Source organism: Camelus dromedarius, chromosome 33 (genome assembly GCF_036321535.1).
Source record: "Camelus dromedarius isolate mCamDro1 chromosome 33, mCamDro1.pat, whole genome shotgun sequence".
Lineage (NCBI taxonomy): Eukaryota > Metazoa > Chordata > Mammalia > Artiodactyla > Camelidae > Camelus > Camelus dromedarius.
In genome coordinates, this window is record NC_087468.1 from 11,422,024 (window position 1) to 11,438,262 (window position 16,239).

The 16,239-nt window shown below is 51.5% G+C and overlaps 2 protein-coding genes across 3 annotated transcripts; one reads left to right on the forward strand and one right to left on the reverse strand.

Moving 5' to 3' along the window:
• Window positions 1-821: 821 nt before the first annotated feature.
• CIAO1 (cytosolic iron-sulfur assembly component 1) lies at window positions 822-5,697 on the reverse strand. Its single transcript, XM_010984571.3, has 7 exons — window positions 5,412-5,697; window positions 4,793-4,941; window positions 4,522-4,633; window positions 4,329-4,417; window positions 3,889-4,090; window positions 3,144-3,231; window positions 822-2,306 (listed from the first exon to the last, which is right to left on the reverse strand). Exons 1-7 carry the CDS (start codon window positions 5,548-5,550, stop codon window positions 2,066-2,068), a joined length of 1,020 nt encoding a protein of 339 aa, XP_010982873.1. The 5' UTR covers window positions 5,551-5,697; the 3' UTR covers window positions 822-2,065.
• Window positions 5,698-5,824: 127 nt separating this feature from the next.
• TMEM127 (transmembrane protein 127) lies at window positions 5,825-16,212 on the forward strand. Of its 2 annotated transcripts, none has more exons than XM_031441199.2 (4): window positions 5,825-5,986; window positions 6,351-6,725; window positions 14,383-14,547; window positions 15,263-16,212. In XM_031441199.2, the coding sequence occupies exons 2-4, from the start codon at window positions 6,482-6,484 to the stop codon at window positions 15,568-15,570; spliced, it is 717 nt and encodes a 238-aa protein (XP_031297059.1). In that variant the 5' UTR covers window positions 5,825-5,986; window positions 6,351-6,481; the 3' UTR covers window positions 15,571-16,212. The 2 variants fall into 2 exon arrangements, with proteins under 2 accessions (XP_031297059.1, XP_031297058.1); XM_031441198.2 differs by having other exon boundaries at window positions 6,408-6,725.
• Window positions 16,213-16,239: the final 27 nt, after the last annotated feature.

Here is a 16,239-nt window from a genome sequence, read left to right on the forward strand (position 1 = left end):
TTATGTTAACTTTTTATGAAAAAACAACTTCCAAAACATATCCAGGGAGAAGAGTGACATTTTACATTTTTCCAAATCTCTCTTGATAGTCTGCCTTAATGGAAGACAGCTGGATTCTCATAGCTGCTTCTACAATCTGTTGTCTGTTATTTGAGTTGAAGTAAAGCTGACTTCACACAGATATGAAGCTGGAAAAAGGAGTTTTTAAATAGGCTGCTGGGGTAACAGGCTATTCTGCATGACGCCACCACGGTAGTCTCTTACAGGTAATGTCGAATCTGAAACCTTATCAATGGGATTCCTATACTCTTACATTAAAACCCACTGGTCTGTCTTACACTTTTAAGGAGTCTTTTACCCATGAATGATGTTGTAACATTATGTACTAGTCATTTGGAAAACGGTGGTTCACTGAATGAGGCAAATCTTCCAAATGTCAATACATTTCATCATACAAATTGCATTTGTTCATATCACCACCAATCCCCTCAGGAAGGTCTAAGCGTTGGGAAGATCGCAAGCTCACGGTGGCAATACAAGTTTTCAAAACTAATTTTTGCTCGAAAGCTTTCATTTTATCATTGGCAACACTATCCATTTCCCTCGAGGTGAAAGGCTCATTTTGTTCCACAAAATCTCTCCCCAACAGCCAAGTCTAAATACAGTAACGTGCTAGTTCTTGCAAGTAAAACCAGCTGTGCCCCAAAGACCACAGCCGACTGAGACGGCAGCCGCACCACTGCCTTCCCTCACGGCAGCCAGACTGCAGCGCTGTATGCACGTTCCTCCTCGTCACAGAACACTGGCCGTATTCTCCAGGGTCAAGGTTTCATACAAGTCATTTTTATTGGTTCTATCGAGGACATTTCTAAATGAAGTTGGCAATATTTTTACTGAGAGCAAGTCATGGAGACACAACTACAGAATTTGGCTCCATTGCCTTGATTCCTGCCAAGGCACCAACAGCTGACCTCTTGAGCTCTCCTGGAAAGCTCTAGGGATTTCCAGGGACCGGAAGACCACATTTTGAGAACCACTGCTCCAGGTACTGCCCCAGCTGTCTTTTCAAAATCTAAGGTCATGATTTCTGTGGTGTAAAAAATGTACGTGAAGGCTGTGGCCTTGAGGACAGTCCTTGAGTCAAAACCCATGTGGAAGTGCCTGTCAAAAGACAACCTGAGTAGGACCGAAGCACTGTCTGCCTGTGCCAGTGTTTCGCTACTTTTTTTCATCATCATTCCTCTAAGGGACCTTATTTGGCATCTCTCTCCTGCTCACCCCCACCATGAAAATCTAATACAACAGACAGACTGTGTACTTATGTACTGTGGTTCTTTGGAGGCCATAAATTATTGTCTCTAAGGTTTTTTTGCCCACCACCCAAGAACCAGTTCTCATCTCCACTGAGAACGTATGACCTGTGGCCAACGACTCTCCCTTTTAGGGTTCACATCCTCCCTGTTCATTTCTCAGTAGTTCCCGGCTGTCATCACAACACACAGCATACATAGAAAGTACATGACGGTTTCTAAGGGAAGGCAGAGGTGTCTCTTACTCTAAATTAACCTACATTAAAAAGTTTCTTTCAATATTGACTGAATGTCTTAAATGCAAGGATTTACCCAGAAATTGGGAAGGCAGGACCTATTTCAGAAAAGGACTCACCATGGAATTCTTTTAGACGGTGAATGTCCTTATAATATAAAATAGGACTTGGGACTCAGATTATTTCTATAAGGCTTACAGTCTTAGAAAGAGCTGAAATACATCTCTCCTACATATAGATATGGTGATTATAAAGTAGGATATTCACTCCCCCCAAATTTAACACTGTGCCCTAAAGCAAGCAAAATCCGGCATAAGTACTCTAGCCCTTTCCAAGGACCGCGTGTCAAAGGAGGGGAAAGCGTGAATGGTTCTGTGGCTCTGCACTTCTACCCAAGTCCGAATGGAGGAGGGCCAAGTCAAAAGAAGGTCAAGGATGCTTCTCCAGGTCCTCTCAGGGGCTGGGAAAGTCTTACGACATTTTCCAGGGAACCATGATTCTGTCCAAAGTCAAGGTGGCTCAGAGGCCTTCAGGCCGCTGATACTTCCAGAAGGCCAACTCTCCATCATCACTGCAGGAGGCCAGGAGCCCCCGCTCCTTAGGGTTCCAGGCCACACAGTTGACATCCTGAGAATGGGCCTGAGGCAAGTGGGCCATCAGGGAGAAGGTGGGCTGCTGCGGATCTGAGCCGGGGTCCTCCTCAAACACTCGGATGGCATCGTCCCCACAAGCAGTAGCCAGGGCCCCTGTCAGCTGACACCTGGGAGGAACATGTGCATCAGCGCCTAGGCAGGTGGCTCCTCCCTCCCCAACCTGGCAAATTAGGTAGAAGAGCCTGAGTCTACAGCCTTCCCAAACCTCTTACTGAAGAGCCTCCCTAACTAATATACAGCCACAAAGATCACTCCCAAGCTTCCAGGGCTGCCACGTATGTTTTCCTCCAATATAATTAACCTAAAATACTGTACGATTCTGAATTACACTTTTCGCACTTGGCAGAAGCAGTTTCTCTGTCATTAAGTATTCTTGATCGTTTTTTGTAAGTAATGTAACAGGCCACTGAATTTTACCATTCTTTACTTTAGTCCATTTCTGTTATTCCCAGATGTTTGCTAATATAAATAAAACTTAGATGCATATTAACTTTTTTTTCACTATTTAAAATTATTTCCCAGGGATAGATTTTCAGGATCAGAACTGCCCTCTGACTGACTCTCCTATGTGAATGGTGTGCCTCTTCTAGACCCTGTAAGAGTAGAAGCAGTGTTACCAAACCATATAAACCCCAGCCGTGAATCCACAGTTTCAACAATAAATATTTCAGGATAGTATAATGCTGTGTTACCCTCAAAGGCAGGAGCTGCCCTCACAGCTTGGAATCTTAATGCAGGGACAGGCCTGGGTCTAAGTCTGATCCCTGCTCCTGTGAACACAGGGCCTGCCAGCCCTAAGGCAGCATGGAGACAGTCTGGCCTGATCTGAAGATATGAGGGTGGCTGCTCTCTATCCCCACAGGGTCTTGACTTCTCTAAAATCTCTCCAATGGTTGGGGGAATGGGTGGGACAGTGAGGGGGCAGGGAGGGGGGGAGGTCTTACCAAGCGATGTCGTAAATGGTCCTGGAGTGGAAGCCTGACAAAGTGCAGACACATTTCCAGCTGGGGTCAGAGCCGCTGCACGCCACCCCTGCGTGACAGACTTGTCTTGAGCCTAAGGCATGTCTGTGTCCTGGCCACCCCAGGGGAGTGAGTGACTGCCCTACTGCAGAGGAGATCCTAATTCGCCCTCCCCTACCCCCACCTTCAGTCAGGAGGCCTCATCTTCATTCCTCTGTCCCCATCCTCACTGATCTGCCTTACACACTGCAGCCAAACTGGTGCTTTTACAGCAGGATTCTGAGAAGGAAACATCCTGTTCCTTAAAAAACCTTTTGCTGCAGACTATGTCCAACTAGTTAGCCTCCCTTTTAAGGCCACCCACCAGCCAGGCCAACTCACCTTATTTCTCTCCAAGCCCTTCGAACCCTATTCTCGACCTATACCAATCCGTGTGTTCCTGGGTTAGTCTAGGTTTTCACCTTCAATGCCTTTGCTCATGCTGCTCTGTTCATGACCAGAATTCTCTTCCTGTGTGAAAATCCTACACACTCCTTCAAGTCTGGATGAAACGGCCCCTCTTCCACAGAGCTTCCCCTGACTCTCCCCCACTCTACCTGGAGCCCTACTGTGGCAATCTCCCATTCTACCCCCGTTTACTGTGACTTGTCTGTGTGTCTCAGCCCCTTAGCAGACTGTAAACCTTGTGACAGACGAGTCTTCTTTAGCTCCAGGCCTGGCCCCTCACCTTGCTCATTGCCTGGCAGATACTGGTGCCAGATGCGTACGGTACGGTCATCACTGCAAGACGCCAGGCGTTGGCCACTGGGGTCAAAGGCCAAGCTCCACACGGTGGATTCGTGGCCTTCAAGGGTGGCACAGCATACCCAGTCATCCTCTTCCTCTCGGTAGAGCTTCACTGTATCATCATAGCTGGCGGAGGCTAACAGCTGTGGGGAAGGCCAGGGAAAACACAGCACTTGTCTGCTCAGCCCAGGAAGTACCTGTGGCTCCAATACTTCCTCCCAGGACAGGCAGTCCTGGGGATCTGCTTTTATAAAAGGATTGATGTTTTTGGGTCACAGATAGAGATTCTTGGAAAAGCCGGATTGAGGCTGAAGAGCAGAAAAAGGCTGGGCACAACCTTCCACATCAGAAGTCCTTCCCACCAAGATTCCTGACTCTTACCTCCTGGCTTGGGTGCCAAACCACATGCTTGACATCCTGCGTGTGGGAGTTGAGGACACTGACACATTCATACTCATCTTCTTCATCAACTGTGGATGAGAAAAGAAGGGAGCCCATGAGCCGACCCTGTCAGGCACACAGGGGGAGATCTGGTGGCATGTTCCCAACTGCACCCAAAGGGACCTGGACTCACCTTCCCAGACCCACACACTCTTATCTCGGCTGCAGGTGGCAAGGAGGTTGCCAGATGGGGCCCAAGCCACTGACTTCACCTCATTTTCATGGCCCTCCAGAGTGGTCACACACTGTGAAAAGGGACGAGCGAAAGGAATCAACAGCAGCTAAGACCCCTGTGGTCCTTCTCATAGATAGGTACAGCCCAACTGGCTCAGGTTGGCTCAGGTTCCTAAACCAGCCCCAGCGAGCAAACAGGCAGCAATCCTGATCCTATCCAGCCCGGTTACCTCAAAGTCATCCTCCTTCTTCTTCCAAATGCACGTGGTAGCATCAAAGCTGGCAGAGGCCAGGTAATTCCCGCAGGGAGACCAGGCCACCTTCCGCACAGTGCGTTGGTGGCCTTCACAAAGGACAGATTTGCAGATCCAGCTGTCACCTAAAAGCAGAGGACAGGCCAGGCTCTGGAGCTGGGTGCACAAGAAGGTGCTGAAGCGCCATCAATGCCACTGGGTAACGGAAGTGGAATATCAGAGCCCAGCTGGGGGCAAAGCTCACTGGGTGCACTTAACAACATGCTTTCAGAAAGCTGTAACTGACCCCACTTCTAAACAAATCTGAGTCACTCTCCCCATTTAAAACTTGTCAATGGCTCCCAAATGCCCTTGGGATAAAATTTAAACTTCATCATCTGTTGCAAATTAGTCTGCAGGCCACTTTCCTACCACCTTCTCTTCTCATTTTCCTGCCTCAGCTACTATCACAGTTCCCTCAACAGTTCAGTCTATCTACTGACATTTTTGCTTCTAGGATTTGCCAACTCCTTTGCCCGAAAAGCGTTCTCAGCGGCTAAAGCACACAGACCCCTCGAGGGCAGGGGCCGCGCAGCTGGGCCAGGCGGGGCCTTACCCTCAGTGCCCCAGATGCGGACGCTACGGTCGCCACCGCACGAGGCCAGCAGGGTTCCGGAGGGGTTCCAGGCCAGGAACCAGCAGCGGGAGTCCGGGTGCGCCAGGATACGGTCAAGCAGGACCAGCGAGTCCTTCATGGCGGCCAGACACAGGAGGAGGCGAGCAGCGCCAGCACCACCAACTGCAGCTCTCACCCGACAAAACCCTTTCTGCCCAAGGGGCCGTGGTCCTCCTTGGAACTAAAGCGCCCGCTGCTGAGGCCGCGCTACCTTCTGGGAGTTGTAGTCAGCTTCCTTCCCCTTCCAGGGGAAAGCATCGCGGAACAGCCTCGAACTACGAATCCCATGAAGCCCTGCGCAGGGCGCCGGCGGCGCGCCCGGGCTGTGTCGCGCGCGGGGACGGGGTGGGGAGCCGGAGGAGGCGGGGGCAGAGGTGGAGGAAGCCGGAAGTGGATCGGGCCCGGGTCGGTCCGGGCGTTGCGGGTTTGGGGCCTGGGATAGCTCGTCCTCGGGCAGTTGAGGAGACCGTGACGGGACGGAGCGACGCCATCCCGGCACTGAGGCCTGCTGACTGGTGAGGATCAGGAGTCGGTGAGGGGTGGGTCCTTTCTGGGCACAGATCACACCCCAGAGCGCGGTTCCCAGATCCTTGGTCCCCGATCCCTGCGGCCCAGCCTGGTCCTCCGCCCCTCGGCACCTTCTGGCCAAGACCCCGAGACCGGGTCTCTCTTCCACCAGTAACGAATACCTCGGCCCCAGCCTCCCTTCCCACTCCGCTCTGCCAAGATCCAGTGGACCTCCAGCCCTCTCCAAGTCCTTATCCCGCACCTCCGCAGCCCCACTCCGGGGACCCCGTCCCCGCCCCCCGAACCCCTGCAGCCCTACTGTCTCCACTCTGCCCTCAGTCCCACCCCATCCTCCGGTGTCGACCCTGACAGCCCCGCACCAGCCTCACCTGCCGCGAACCCAATGCGCTGCTCTCCTCCCCGGGACAGGCAGCCTCTGTGCGCCCCGCGGAGGTCGGCGGCGACCAGCAGCGACCGCGGAGCGACGGCGGGCGGCCCCGGGCATGTACGCCCCCGGAGGCGCAGGGCTGCCGGGAGGGCGCCGGCGGAGGAGCCCGGGAGGCAGCGCTCTGCCCAAGCAGCCGGAGCGTAGCCTGGCCTCGGCCCTGCCAGGTGCCCTGTCCATCACCGCGCTGTGCACTGCCCTCGCCGAGCCTGCCTGGCTGCACATCCACGGTGGCACCTGTTCCCGCCAGGAGCTGGGGGTCTCCGACGTGCTGGGCTACGTGCACCCGGACCTGCTGAAAGGTGAGGGCGCTACGCGCCGGCCCTTTTCTTTCTGGGCGACAGGGCCTTCTCTGCAGGGAGCAGAATGTGGTGCGGGCTGGAGCTGAGATAGCCTGGGGCAGGCACTTGGTTGAAGGAAACAGCCCCATTCCTGCATGCTATTCATGCCCACCAGGTGGCTCAGTTTGGGGTCCGGCCCCTCATAAATTCTGATGTTATTCAGCCAAGCACCCACTCCTCATGCCATACTAATCTGGACTATTTTAGGATTCCGCTGGAGGAAGGGCGCTTTAATATCGGAGAGAAGATAAGGGTGCTGGGCACCGCAATGAGCTGTCTCCTTCTAAGGAGCCTGTGGGATAGAGGAAGTTTTCTTTGGGGCAGCCTGATTGATAGAGAAAAAGGGGCTTTTAATATGACTACATTTTGAAAGATACTTTTGAGTTCTTCACTAATTGGATTGTTGTTAGATAAAAAGGGAGTCTGGTGTTTCCAGTAATCAGAAGTCGGTTCCATTGCCATCCTCGGTAGAAAAATTGGAATTTTGCTCTTGGAACCATTATAATTGTGCCCGAACGAGGTAAGGTTGCTGTGTTCATTATCGAGCTTCCTAGCCAGGTAGGCAGAGGAAAGGGGAACAGGAGCGTTGTCTTTGCTGGACACAGGGAGGCCGGTAGCTCACTGCCCAGCCCTATTTCCAGTAATGAAGGTATAGGCTTTGTGATGTGGGGTCAGGATTGCACTGCCTGGCTTTTGCAGGGAAATTTGGTCAGTGGATTCCAAACAGCCCTTAGTAACAGCAGAGTTCATCACCCCCAAGGCCTTTGAACCATTCTTGAAGGTCTTAACATTTTCTCCCTGTGCCACTCCCTGACTATAATTCATTCCAGACGTTTAAAGGGTACAGGCACTGGGACTTGGTGAAAGATCAAGTTCTCCTTTGTGCCTTGGATCGTATACCACTTCTGCAGGTTGCGGCCAGAAAGCCCTATCCTTGTGGCCTAATGTTGTTGCCATTCTCTTAGAGTTCTCTTACTGTCTCACATTTCTCTTGTGTTTTTGAGGCTTTAGGATGAATTTGTAGAGAACGGGATGGGGACTTCTGGTTTGTTTCCAGATTTCACTGTGATGACAGCTTTTGCTGCGTTGGCTCAGTAAGACTGAAGTTTACACAGGATGGAGGCCTTGTGATACACAGCTTTCCTTGTGGCGTGTAGCTGATGGCAGAAAGCCCATCAAGCTTGACTTGAGTCTGGATGGTTTTCTCTTTTTGCGCGTTCCCCTGCATTTGCCTTCTTTGAAGCACAGCTGCCACCTTTCCACTTCTTCATCCAGACCTTGGCCATTGATCCCCTGGTGGTCAGTGTTTCAAGAGCTTGGTGTCATTTACAAACTGAGAGAGAGTTCACAATGCTTCTCCCTTTCAGATCATTCCTGGGGATGCTCAGAAAATTCATGCTATGGAGGGAGGGGCAATGTGATCCCATGTCCTTATTACAAAAGTCCAGGAACCTGTCTCAGAGAAGGGAAGTGATCTCTCCAGGGCCCCACAGCTGGGAGTGGCAAAGCTGAGTGTACTTCACTGTTGACTCCAGTATAAAGTGATGCTGTCTTGTTTATGTTTCTTAACCCTTGTTTTACTTCAGCCATCATAAGGAATGCTCTCACAATTATTCATCCCGCTTTGGTATGCATCCTTGTCAAAGGCATGTAAAAAATTAAAACAAATTCTTGGTGTATTTCTCCTTGGTTCACATATATATTTACCTTTTCTGAGGAATTATTCAAGCCAGATTTTGTCTTTAATAAAGCATGTTTACACTATACCTGCTCATGTGTTTAGGGATCTTAACCCACGAATAGTTTCAGCCTGCTTTCCTGTGGCCACCTCCTTGGTCGTTGTAAGCTGGGAACACTTGGTGTCCATTAATAAGGGAGTTGACAGTGGTACCTCATGATCTATCATAGGCGAAGGCAAGGAATCAGAAGGTCCCTGATTGGTTCTCTTCTTCTGTGGAGGTTTTTTGGTGCCCCGTGGGCCTTCAGACATATGCTATTCTATGTGATTACACTTATCCTCAGGGCCTAACAGATATCCTAGCATGGAAGCTTGGGATTTTCCCCATCTCAGGAGGGAGCAGAGCTGTGGGGCACAGCTCTGATGCCTGTAGATGCTTCCAGAGGGAGAACAGACCATGCCAGGTGTCTGCAGGTGACGGGGAGTGGGCAGGGCCAGCAGGCTTTGAGATGGTTCCTTCCCGCTTCTCAGCCCCCTGCCTGACTGCCAGGCACTGTGCTAAGCACGCTTCACGGCTGGCTGTAGTTTCTCCTCAACAGCATCTTTATTTGGTAGATACTGTCATATCTCCCCCCGCCCCCGCCTCTCAGGCTCAGGGAGGTGAGGTCACTTGCTCAGGGGCACACAGCTGATGTGCATGGCATGGACTCCACTCTCACCGCTGTCCCTTAGTGCTCTCCGGGTTTCTTTTTCCTTCTGCCAGAGTGGTCCAAGGCGTCTTACTTCCCCCTTCTAGTTGAATTCTTATCACAAGTTCAGCCAAAGCTGTGCTTTTTATTCCTCACCACCCCAAGCTGGTGATCCTGAGGCAAAGCCATGCATCCTTCCACTGTCACCCGCAGAGCCCTGTCAGCTTTAACAAATGCAGGCGGCTCAGAAGATCCCGTCCTGAATTCTTCCCCTCCCCAGGGGTGCCTGCTTCTCACACAGCTCTTCAGCCTGCACATGGGTTCAGATATGTGCCCAGACCTCTAGTGGACCCCAGCAGGGGAGCCCAGATGATCATTCCTTCTGAGCCCCAGTCCCTCTCTGCCTGTCACGGGCGACCAGCAAAGGGCAGCAGGGACAACAGCTTTGAGCAGCATCTTTGGAGAATGAGGAAGTTTGGGATTTGAAGTCAGGTGAATCTTGGTTGACAGCAAGCCATGGGAAGATCAAGGGCCTTCCCGGGAGGGCTGGAGTGCTTAAGGGGTGGTGACCGACTCACTGGCCTCTTAGGTCCTGTCAGAACCATTGGTACCTGTGGTGATGACCTAGCCAGGCACTGGAGGGCGCTCTTGGAATCTTGTGTCGGGAGCCTGTCGGGAAGCTCAACAGTCACAGTGGGGAGAGGCTGTGCAGGTGGGCGGGTGAGTGCTGAGGAGGGCTGGGGCCCGGGGGAAGTGCTTCTGACTCAGGGACTCCAGTGAGGAGGGAAATAGGAGATAGGACAGAAGAAGGGAACTGGCCAGAAGCCGCTTTAATCTTCCTGTCTGCAGCCTGTTTGGGTCAGGAGAGGGTGAGAGAAATGGGCAGGTAGACAGGAAGAGCCAGGGCCTTCAAAACAAATCCAGCCCAGTGACTCACCAGTGACCTTGGGCAAAGTCAGTTCCTTGGGATCCTATTACACAGCAGCTGCCTTCTTTCCTGGTGACTGGAGGGGACAGTAAAGCAATAGTTACCAAAATAAACAGGCCACAGCACAACTGGAGGATAGGATATGTTCTGTCTCCCCATAGTGTAGTGGACTGCACCACTGGTTTGAATTTAAAATTAGGACCCTGCCCCACGTGCTATTTTCTTCCACAAAATAGCACACGTGTAACATTTGACGATTTTATTTCTCTTTGGCAGTCCTCCCCCTGGAGCAGATAGTACTTGTCCTCCCTTCCAGACCAGTGTCTGGCAGTTAGAAAAGATGTTGAGACCTTGACCCCAGGAGAGTCGGAGCTGGGTTCTAAGCGTGTCTGGCATAATGCTGCCTGCCTCCCCTGTGTGCTCTGAGACCCCCCTGGTGAAAGACTTCCGGGGACGTGGGGCAGGCTCCTGGGTATCTATTAGCATCACTCCAAGGGAAGGTTCCATTTGAAGGTTTGCTTAGAGCTTTGGGATAGAGAAAAGCAGAAGGTGGTCACGTTGAAAGAACACCTGTTTGAATTTTGGGTCCAAAGGCCCTTGTCTGTACCACATCATCACCCTGGTGACGCAGATCCTGGGTCTGGCATTGGTGGGCTCCTCCTCTAGCCCACGCTGGCTGACAGTGTGGACGAGGAAGTCTCAGTTTAAGGAGTAAAGCACGCCAGGGAAGACACCGCTGTGGCCCCGTTTAAACCACCCAGCATGGAGGGAGTGAGGCTGCTCACCCACAGCACTTTGTGAGTTGACTCTTCCCCCCCAGCCCCCCACCCCCGTGCCTGTGCAGGTGGGGCAGGCGTTAATTGCTTCCATTTGACAGGTGAGAGCTCAGAGGCCAAGGGCAGTTCAGTGACTTGTTCAAGGTGATGCATGGTCTGTGGTAGGTCCATTTGGTGCTGAATCCAGTGCCTTCTGCTTTTAAGAGCGAGGCTCTGATGGCTGCAGAAGCTTAGACCACACCCAGAAAGTTTTGCCCAATAATTCCCAGTATGAGCTCTTTTCATTGCTTAATGACCCAAACCTTTTTGCCTTGAAAAGATTTCAGCCTTCCAGCTGTTCCCTTAGTGCGCTCAGCAGCTGCTGGCCCTGAGGATGGCTCCGACACCATTCCTAGTAACTGTTGACATTTCATTCAAATACAGCTCTTTAGGATTTGATTGATTAGCTCCATCTGGGAAAAATAAGACGGCTAACTCTGGTGCTTGGTGGTTCTGAACATCACGATGCAAGAGAGCCTGACCCAGATTTGAAGTTGAGCTCTGTGCTGTGAGACCTGGAGGAAGTCACTTAACTTCCTGGAGCCTCTAATTCCTCATCTGAACCGTGTGCTGAATACCCCAGAGTGGAATGAGGCTTAACCAAGATAACGTTTGACCCATCTATGTGCATAGCCTATTCCTAGAGGGGTGCATAAAAAACAGCCAACAGTGTGTGTCTCTTGAGGGGGGGCAATTGGATATCTGTGCAAGTCTTCCTTATTACTAAGATAAGTGTATTATGAAACATAAGACACATAGGAGTGTATTTAATAGATGTACATTTAGTTAATTAATTTATTTAAATTTTGGGGGGAGGTAATTGGGTTTTTATTTATTTACTTTTTTTTTTTTTTTGATGGAGATACTGGGGATTGAACCCAGGATCTCATGCTTGCTAGGCATGCGCTCTACCTCTGAGCTATACCCTCCCCTTAGACGTACATTTTAAAGGATGATGATAAAATGAGCATCCTGTACTCACTGTGCAGCCAAAGAAAGTATCTTTGAAGCCTCGTGTATTACATTTTTCAGTTAAAACTGGCTGTTAAATTAAAACTTAGTTGATTTTTAAGTACCACAATTAAAGCATCACTCAGGGCCTGGCCACACTGAGTAATGCTGGTGGCATGTGAACACAGGCCGCTGCGGAGCAGAGTGTGATGTAAGCCCTTACACCCTGCCGCTTGCAGGTTATTCTTGGAGATACTAGAAGAGCTCTTTCATCCTGCCCCAACCCATCCACGTGCCATGTGGACCCCCAGAAGAACTATCTCAGAGAGTTTTTAGCAGTATTTAAAATGCAGCCAGGAAACAGCCATCTCCAGGGCCATGTGGGTTTCTAGACTTCTTCAGGCCTGCAGGGCAGAATTAAATGAAGGCTGGACCTGGTTGCTGGCAGAGCTAACGCACAGGCAAGCCTCCTGGCAGCAGCCATCACCCAGGCTGGATGACTGGGCCCAAAACAGATGGTCAGCTGACAAGAGAGTGACAGATAGCTCTGAGGGCAGCTTGGCGGATGACCTGAAGCCAGATCGAAGAGTATGAATCATGTGTGGGCTAAGCCAACGTCTGCCTGGCGACTTCAGAGCCTGAGGTGGGGAATGCATGCTGTCATAAAGGCCGAGGGCCTCTGGGTATCTGGTCTGGTGTTTTGGTGTGGGAGGCCGGGCTCTCTGTCCAAGACCCCAGGGTGCTGATGTCTGTGGGTTGGAGTCTGCTTTGTTGAGTTCAGAGCCCCTCCCCAGGTTTTTGGACTTTTCTTCATTAGTCCACCTTCCTCTACATCCAGGATCAGTGTTTCTTGGAGTGTAAGGCCACCCGCGTGGGAATTACCTGTGCTGCTATTAAAATCCCAGGCCCTGCTCCAGACCAAGAGCTCAGACTCTCTGGGGCTGGGGAACATGCTTTCAACCAGCACCCCGGGGATTCTCCTGTGCAGGAGAGAGTGATGATACCATCCTACAGCCTCTCAGCCTGAGATCAAAACTCAGGAGAAGAGCTTACAGTGTGAGTCTTGCCAGGCCTTTTCAAATTTTCCCAAATCACTTAGTGACCTCTGGCCTAAATAAAAGAAGAGCTTGCCAGTGGCTGAATAGAGGAAGTTAAGGCCCTTTTCCTACTTTTTATCAAAGCTTAAAATGGTTTCTTTTTGGATCAGCCTTTTATTCTGTCAGTGTGTTTCTGGGAGCTGTGGCAGTTTGCATGGATATCAAAGGGAACAGACAATGTGGTCTAGATAGAATTAAGGGGGAAAAAAAAAACCAGAGGATGTTAAAGTCCTGGAAGGAAATATAGGTTGCTCTTAGTGTCTGGTGTGCAGTCATCATCCTGGAATCTCCCTTCACCATGACCTTGGGGACTCTTTACTCTTTGAATGTCGGGTCTCCCGTTTCAGCATCTTCCTTTTTCTTGGTTAATTTCCTTTTTTTTTTTTTTTTCCAGTAGAGCGAGCATCCCCCAGTGGCTTTGCCCTCATTTTTGGAGGTATTGGGTGCTGTCAGGGTCTGAACCTTTCAGGCTTTTGTGGTGTAAGTCTAGTTACTTCTTAGCTTTTCCCACTTACAGCTTACACTTCAGCTTGTCTAGTATGTCAGGTCAGTCCTAAGTAGTTCTCAGTCCCTTTACCTCCCAGTTTCCAGAATTTGTTTTGCCCTTCCCCTCTGTGTGGGTTTATGTCTTAAAAATTCTTTTTCTTTTGTTTTAGTAGGGTGGAGGGAGGGAGAAAATAAACGTGAAGGTCCAGGCTGCCACCTTTCCTGGTTTATTTAGTACTCTCCTGTAGTTACACGTTTCTCTAAGCTGCTTCAACTTCTTTTTGAAACAAAAGGGAATGGATGAGTGACTGGATAGAGGATAGACCCGAATGGGCCTCTGGCCTTAGCCTCTTTGGCTGTCTCAGGTCAGAAGTCAGTGGGCCTTTCCTGCCAGCCCGAAGCATGCTATAGCAGAATGGGTTAACATGCTGATTAATTGTCAGGGTCTTTAAAAATGGGTAGGAGAGGGGGCAAGTACAGTTAACCCTTGAACAACATAAGGGACCCTGACCCTCTCAGCAGTTGAAAATCCACATATAATTTGTATAATTTATAATCAGTCCTCTGTATCTGTGGGTCCACATCGTGGATTTAACCAACCCCGATCGTGTAGCACTGTAGTATTTACTATTGAAAAAAATCCACATATAAGTGGACCCTTGCAGTTCAAACTCATGCTGTTCAAGAGTCAACTGTACAATGAAGTGGAGTCTTGCACTAAGACTTGATTTGTTGGAAAGGGAGGAAGGGCTTGAGGTGCATGGGAGCAGTGACCCCGAGTTCCCGTCTGCTAATAAGGAGGCTTTTCCACTTCCTCCGCAGGCCAGCTGGGAGCAGGAGCTGAGATCATGCCTCCATCCTGTCCTCCCCAGTTCTCCAGGGCTGTGGCAGAGGGAGACAGACTCCTCCCAGGGGGTACTTCCTGCACCAGGGTGTTGCCTTGGGCCCTGAGAATTTGGTTCTCCCCCCTACAGATTTCTGCATGAATCCTCAGACAGTCCTGCTCCTGCGGGTCATTGCCGCCTTCTGCTTCTTGGGCATCCTGTGTAGCCTCTCTGCATTCCTTCTGGATGTCTTTGGGCCCAAGCATCCAGCCCTGAAGATCACCCGTCGCTATGCCTTCGCCCACATCCTCACAGGTAAGCCGGGGCCTATTCACAATGGGGAAGGAACTGCCACGGGGTAGGGGCGTCCTGTCTGGATTGTGTATGGGCAGACACCATTCTCATTGCTCATTTCAGCTCTAGTCTTCCACAGAGCACTGGGGTGTGACAGCTTGTTTCTGTCATTTGCATGTATAATAATCCCTGCTGCCAGGACCACTAACCCCCTCGGCCCAGCTGTAGGCAGGGATTATTAGCTTCTACAAGAACTCTCATAGCTCTCTAAGAATGGGATTCAAAGCTCAGCCGGGCTCCTGGGGCTGGAAGGCCCAAAGGAGGAACCAGCGTGTCTCGCTGTGTCTTTCTGACTCTCCTCCCACTTCCTGCTTCCCTGCAGACCGGGCTTCTCTCCTCCCTTGTGATGGGGCTGGTGTGTTGATTTGACTCGTGGTGGTAGTGACGCCAGCTCCAAACTACATGTCCTTGTCTATTTCTTTCAGGCACCCAAACACTCTTAGCAGCCCTAATATCCCAATTCCAAATTCTTAAGATAGGGAGAATCTGACTGGCCCAGGTGGGGTCAGGCCTCTGTCCCAAGCCCCGGCCAAGAGAGCTCCCCCTTGCAGGGTCTGGGCCCTGGCATGTTCTCTGAGGATGGGGTTTGGATAGAGAGGCTGCAGTTGGTTCTTCCAGGATCCTGGCTGTGGGGTGCCTACTAACCGCCTTTATCTGCTGTCCCTCTGTCCCCCAGTCCTGCAGTGCGCCACCGTCATCGGCTTTTCCTACTGGGCTTCTGAACTCATCCTGGCCCAGCAGCAGCAACATAAGAAGTACCACGGTTCCCAGGTTTATGTCACCTTTGCTGTTAGCTTCTACCTGGTGGCAGGCGCTGGTGGGGCCTCAATCCTGGCCACAGCGGCCAACCTCCTGCGCCACTACCCCACGGAGGAAGAGGAGCAGGCGCTGGAGCTGCTCTCGGAGATGGAGGAGAATGAGCCCTACCCAGCGGAGTATGAGGTCATCAACCAGTTCCAGCCGCCCCCGGCCTACACACCCTAATGCCCGCCGTGGGCTCCCTCCTCAGCAGCCCTCCCCACTCTGCCGCGCCTCTCACACCCAGAGGCGCTCCATTCTGGTAGGATCCTGACCATCTTCACAAACCTTCCTCGGGAGAGACTCTGCCTGTAGGGTTGTTCCTGGATCCCTGCTCTTGAAACCGGGGGTTCACTGATTTTATATAATGCACCGTTTCCCCTCCTGCCACCTTCCTCTCCCATCCCCAGTCATCACCAACCAGGGGCGGTCATACATGTGTTCTTCCTTCGTGGGCCCTATCTCTGGGACTGGGATTTTTCCCTTGGGGAGCTGTTGACAGTGGACAGTCCCCGATAGAAGCAGTGTCCACAGGGTCCCCGAGAGAGGGGACCAGGCCCTGCAGGCTCTCTCCCTACCTGTCAGCGTTCATTCCACCGCTGTAGCTCTGGGCTGAGCCCCAGCCCCGCCCCGTTTCTGAGTGCCCCGCGCTGGGCCGCCCACTCTGTGGAGTCTCTGCACTTTAGTCTTTGGACTGCCCACCACGTGTGTTCTGGTTTTGCAGGGAGGAGGCGTTGCTGCTGGAAAGCAGAGCACGTGCTCTCCCTGCCCCGTCCCTGCCTGGTGGCCGGAGCCCCGCGGGAGAGCAGCACCCGATGTGGGCCTGCGGCCTCCTGGTACCCGGACAGGATTAGA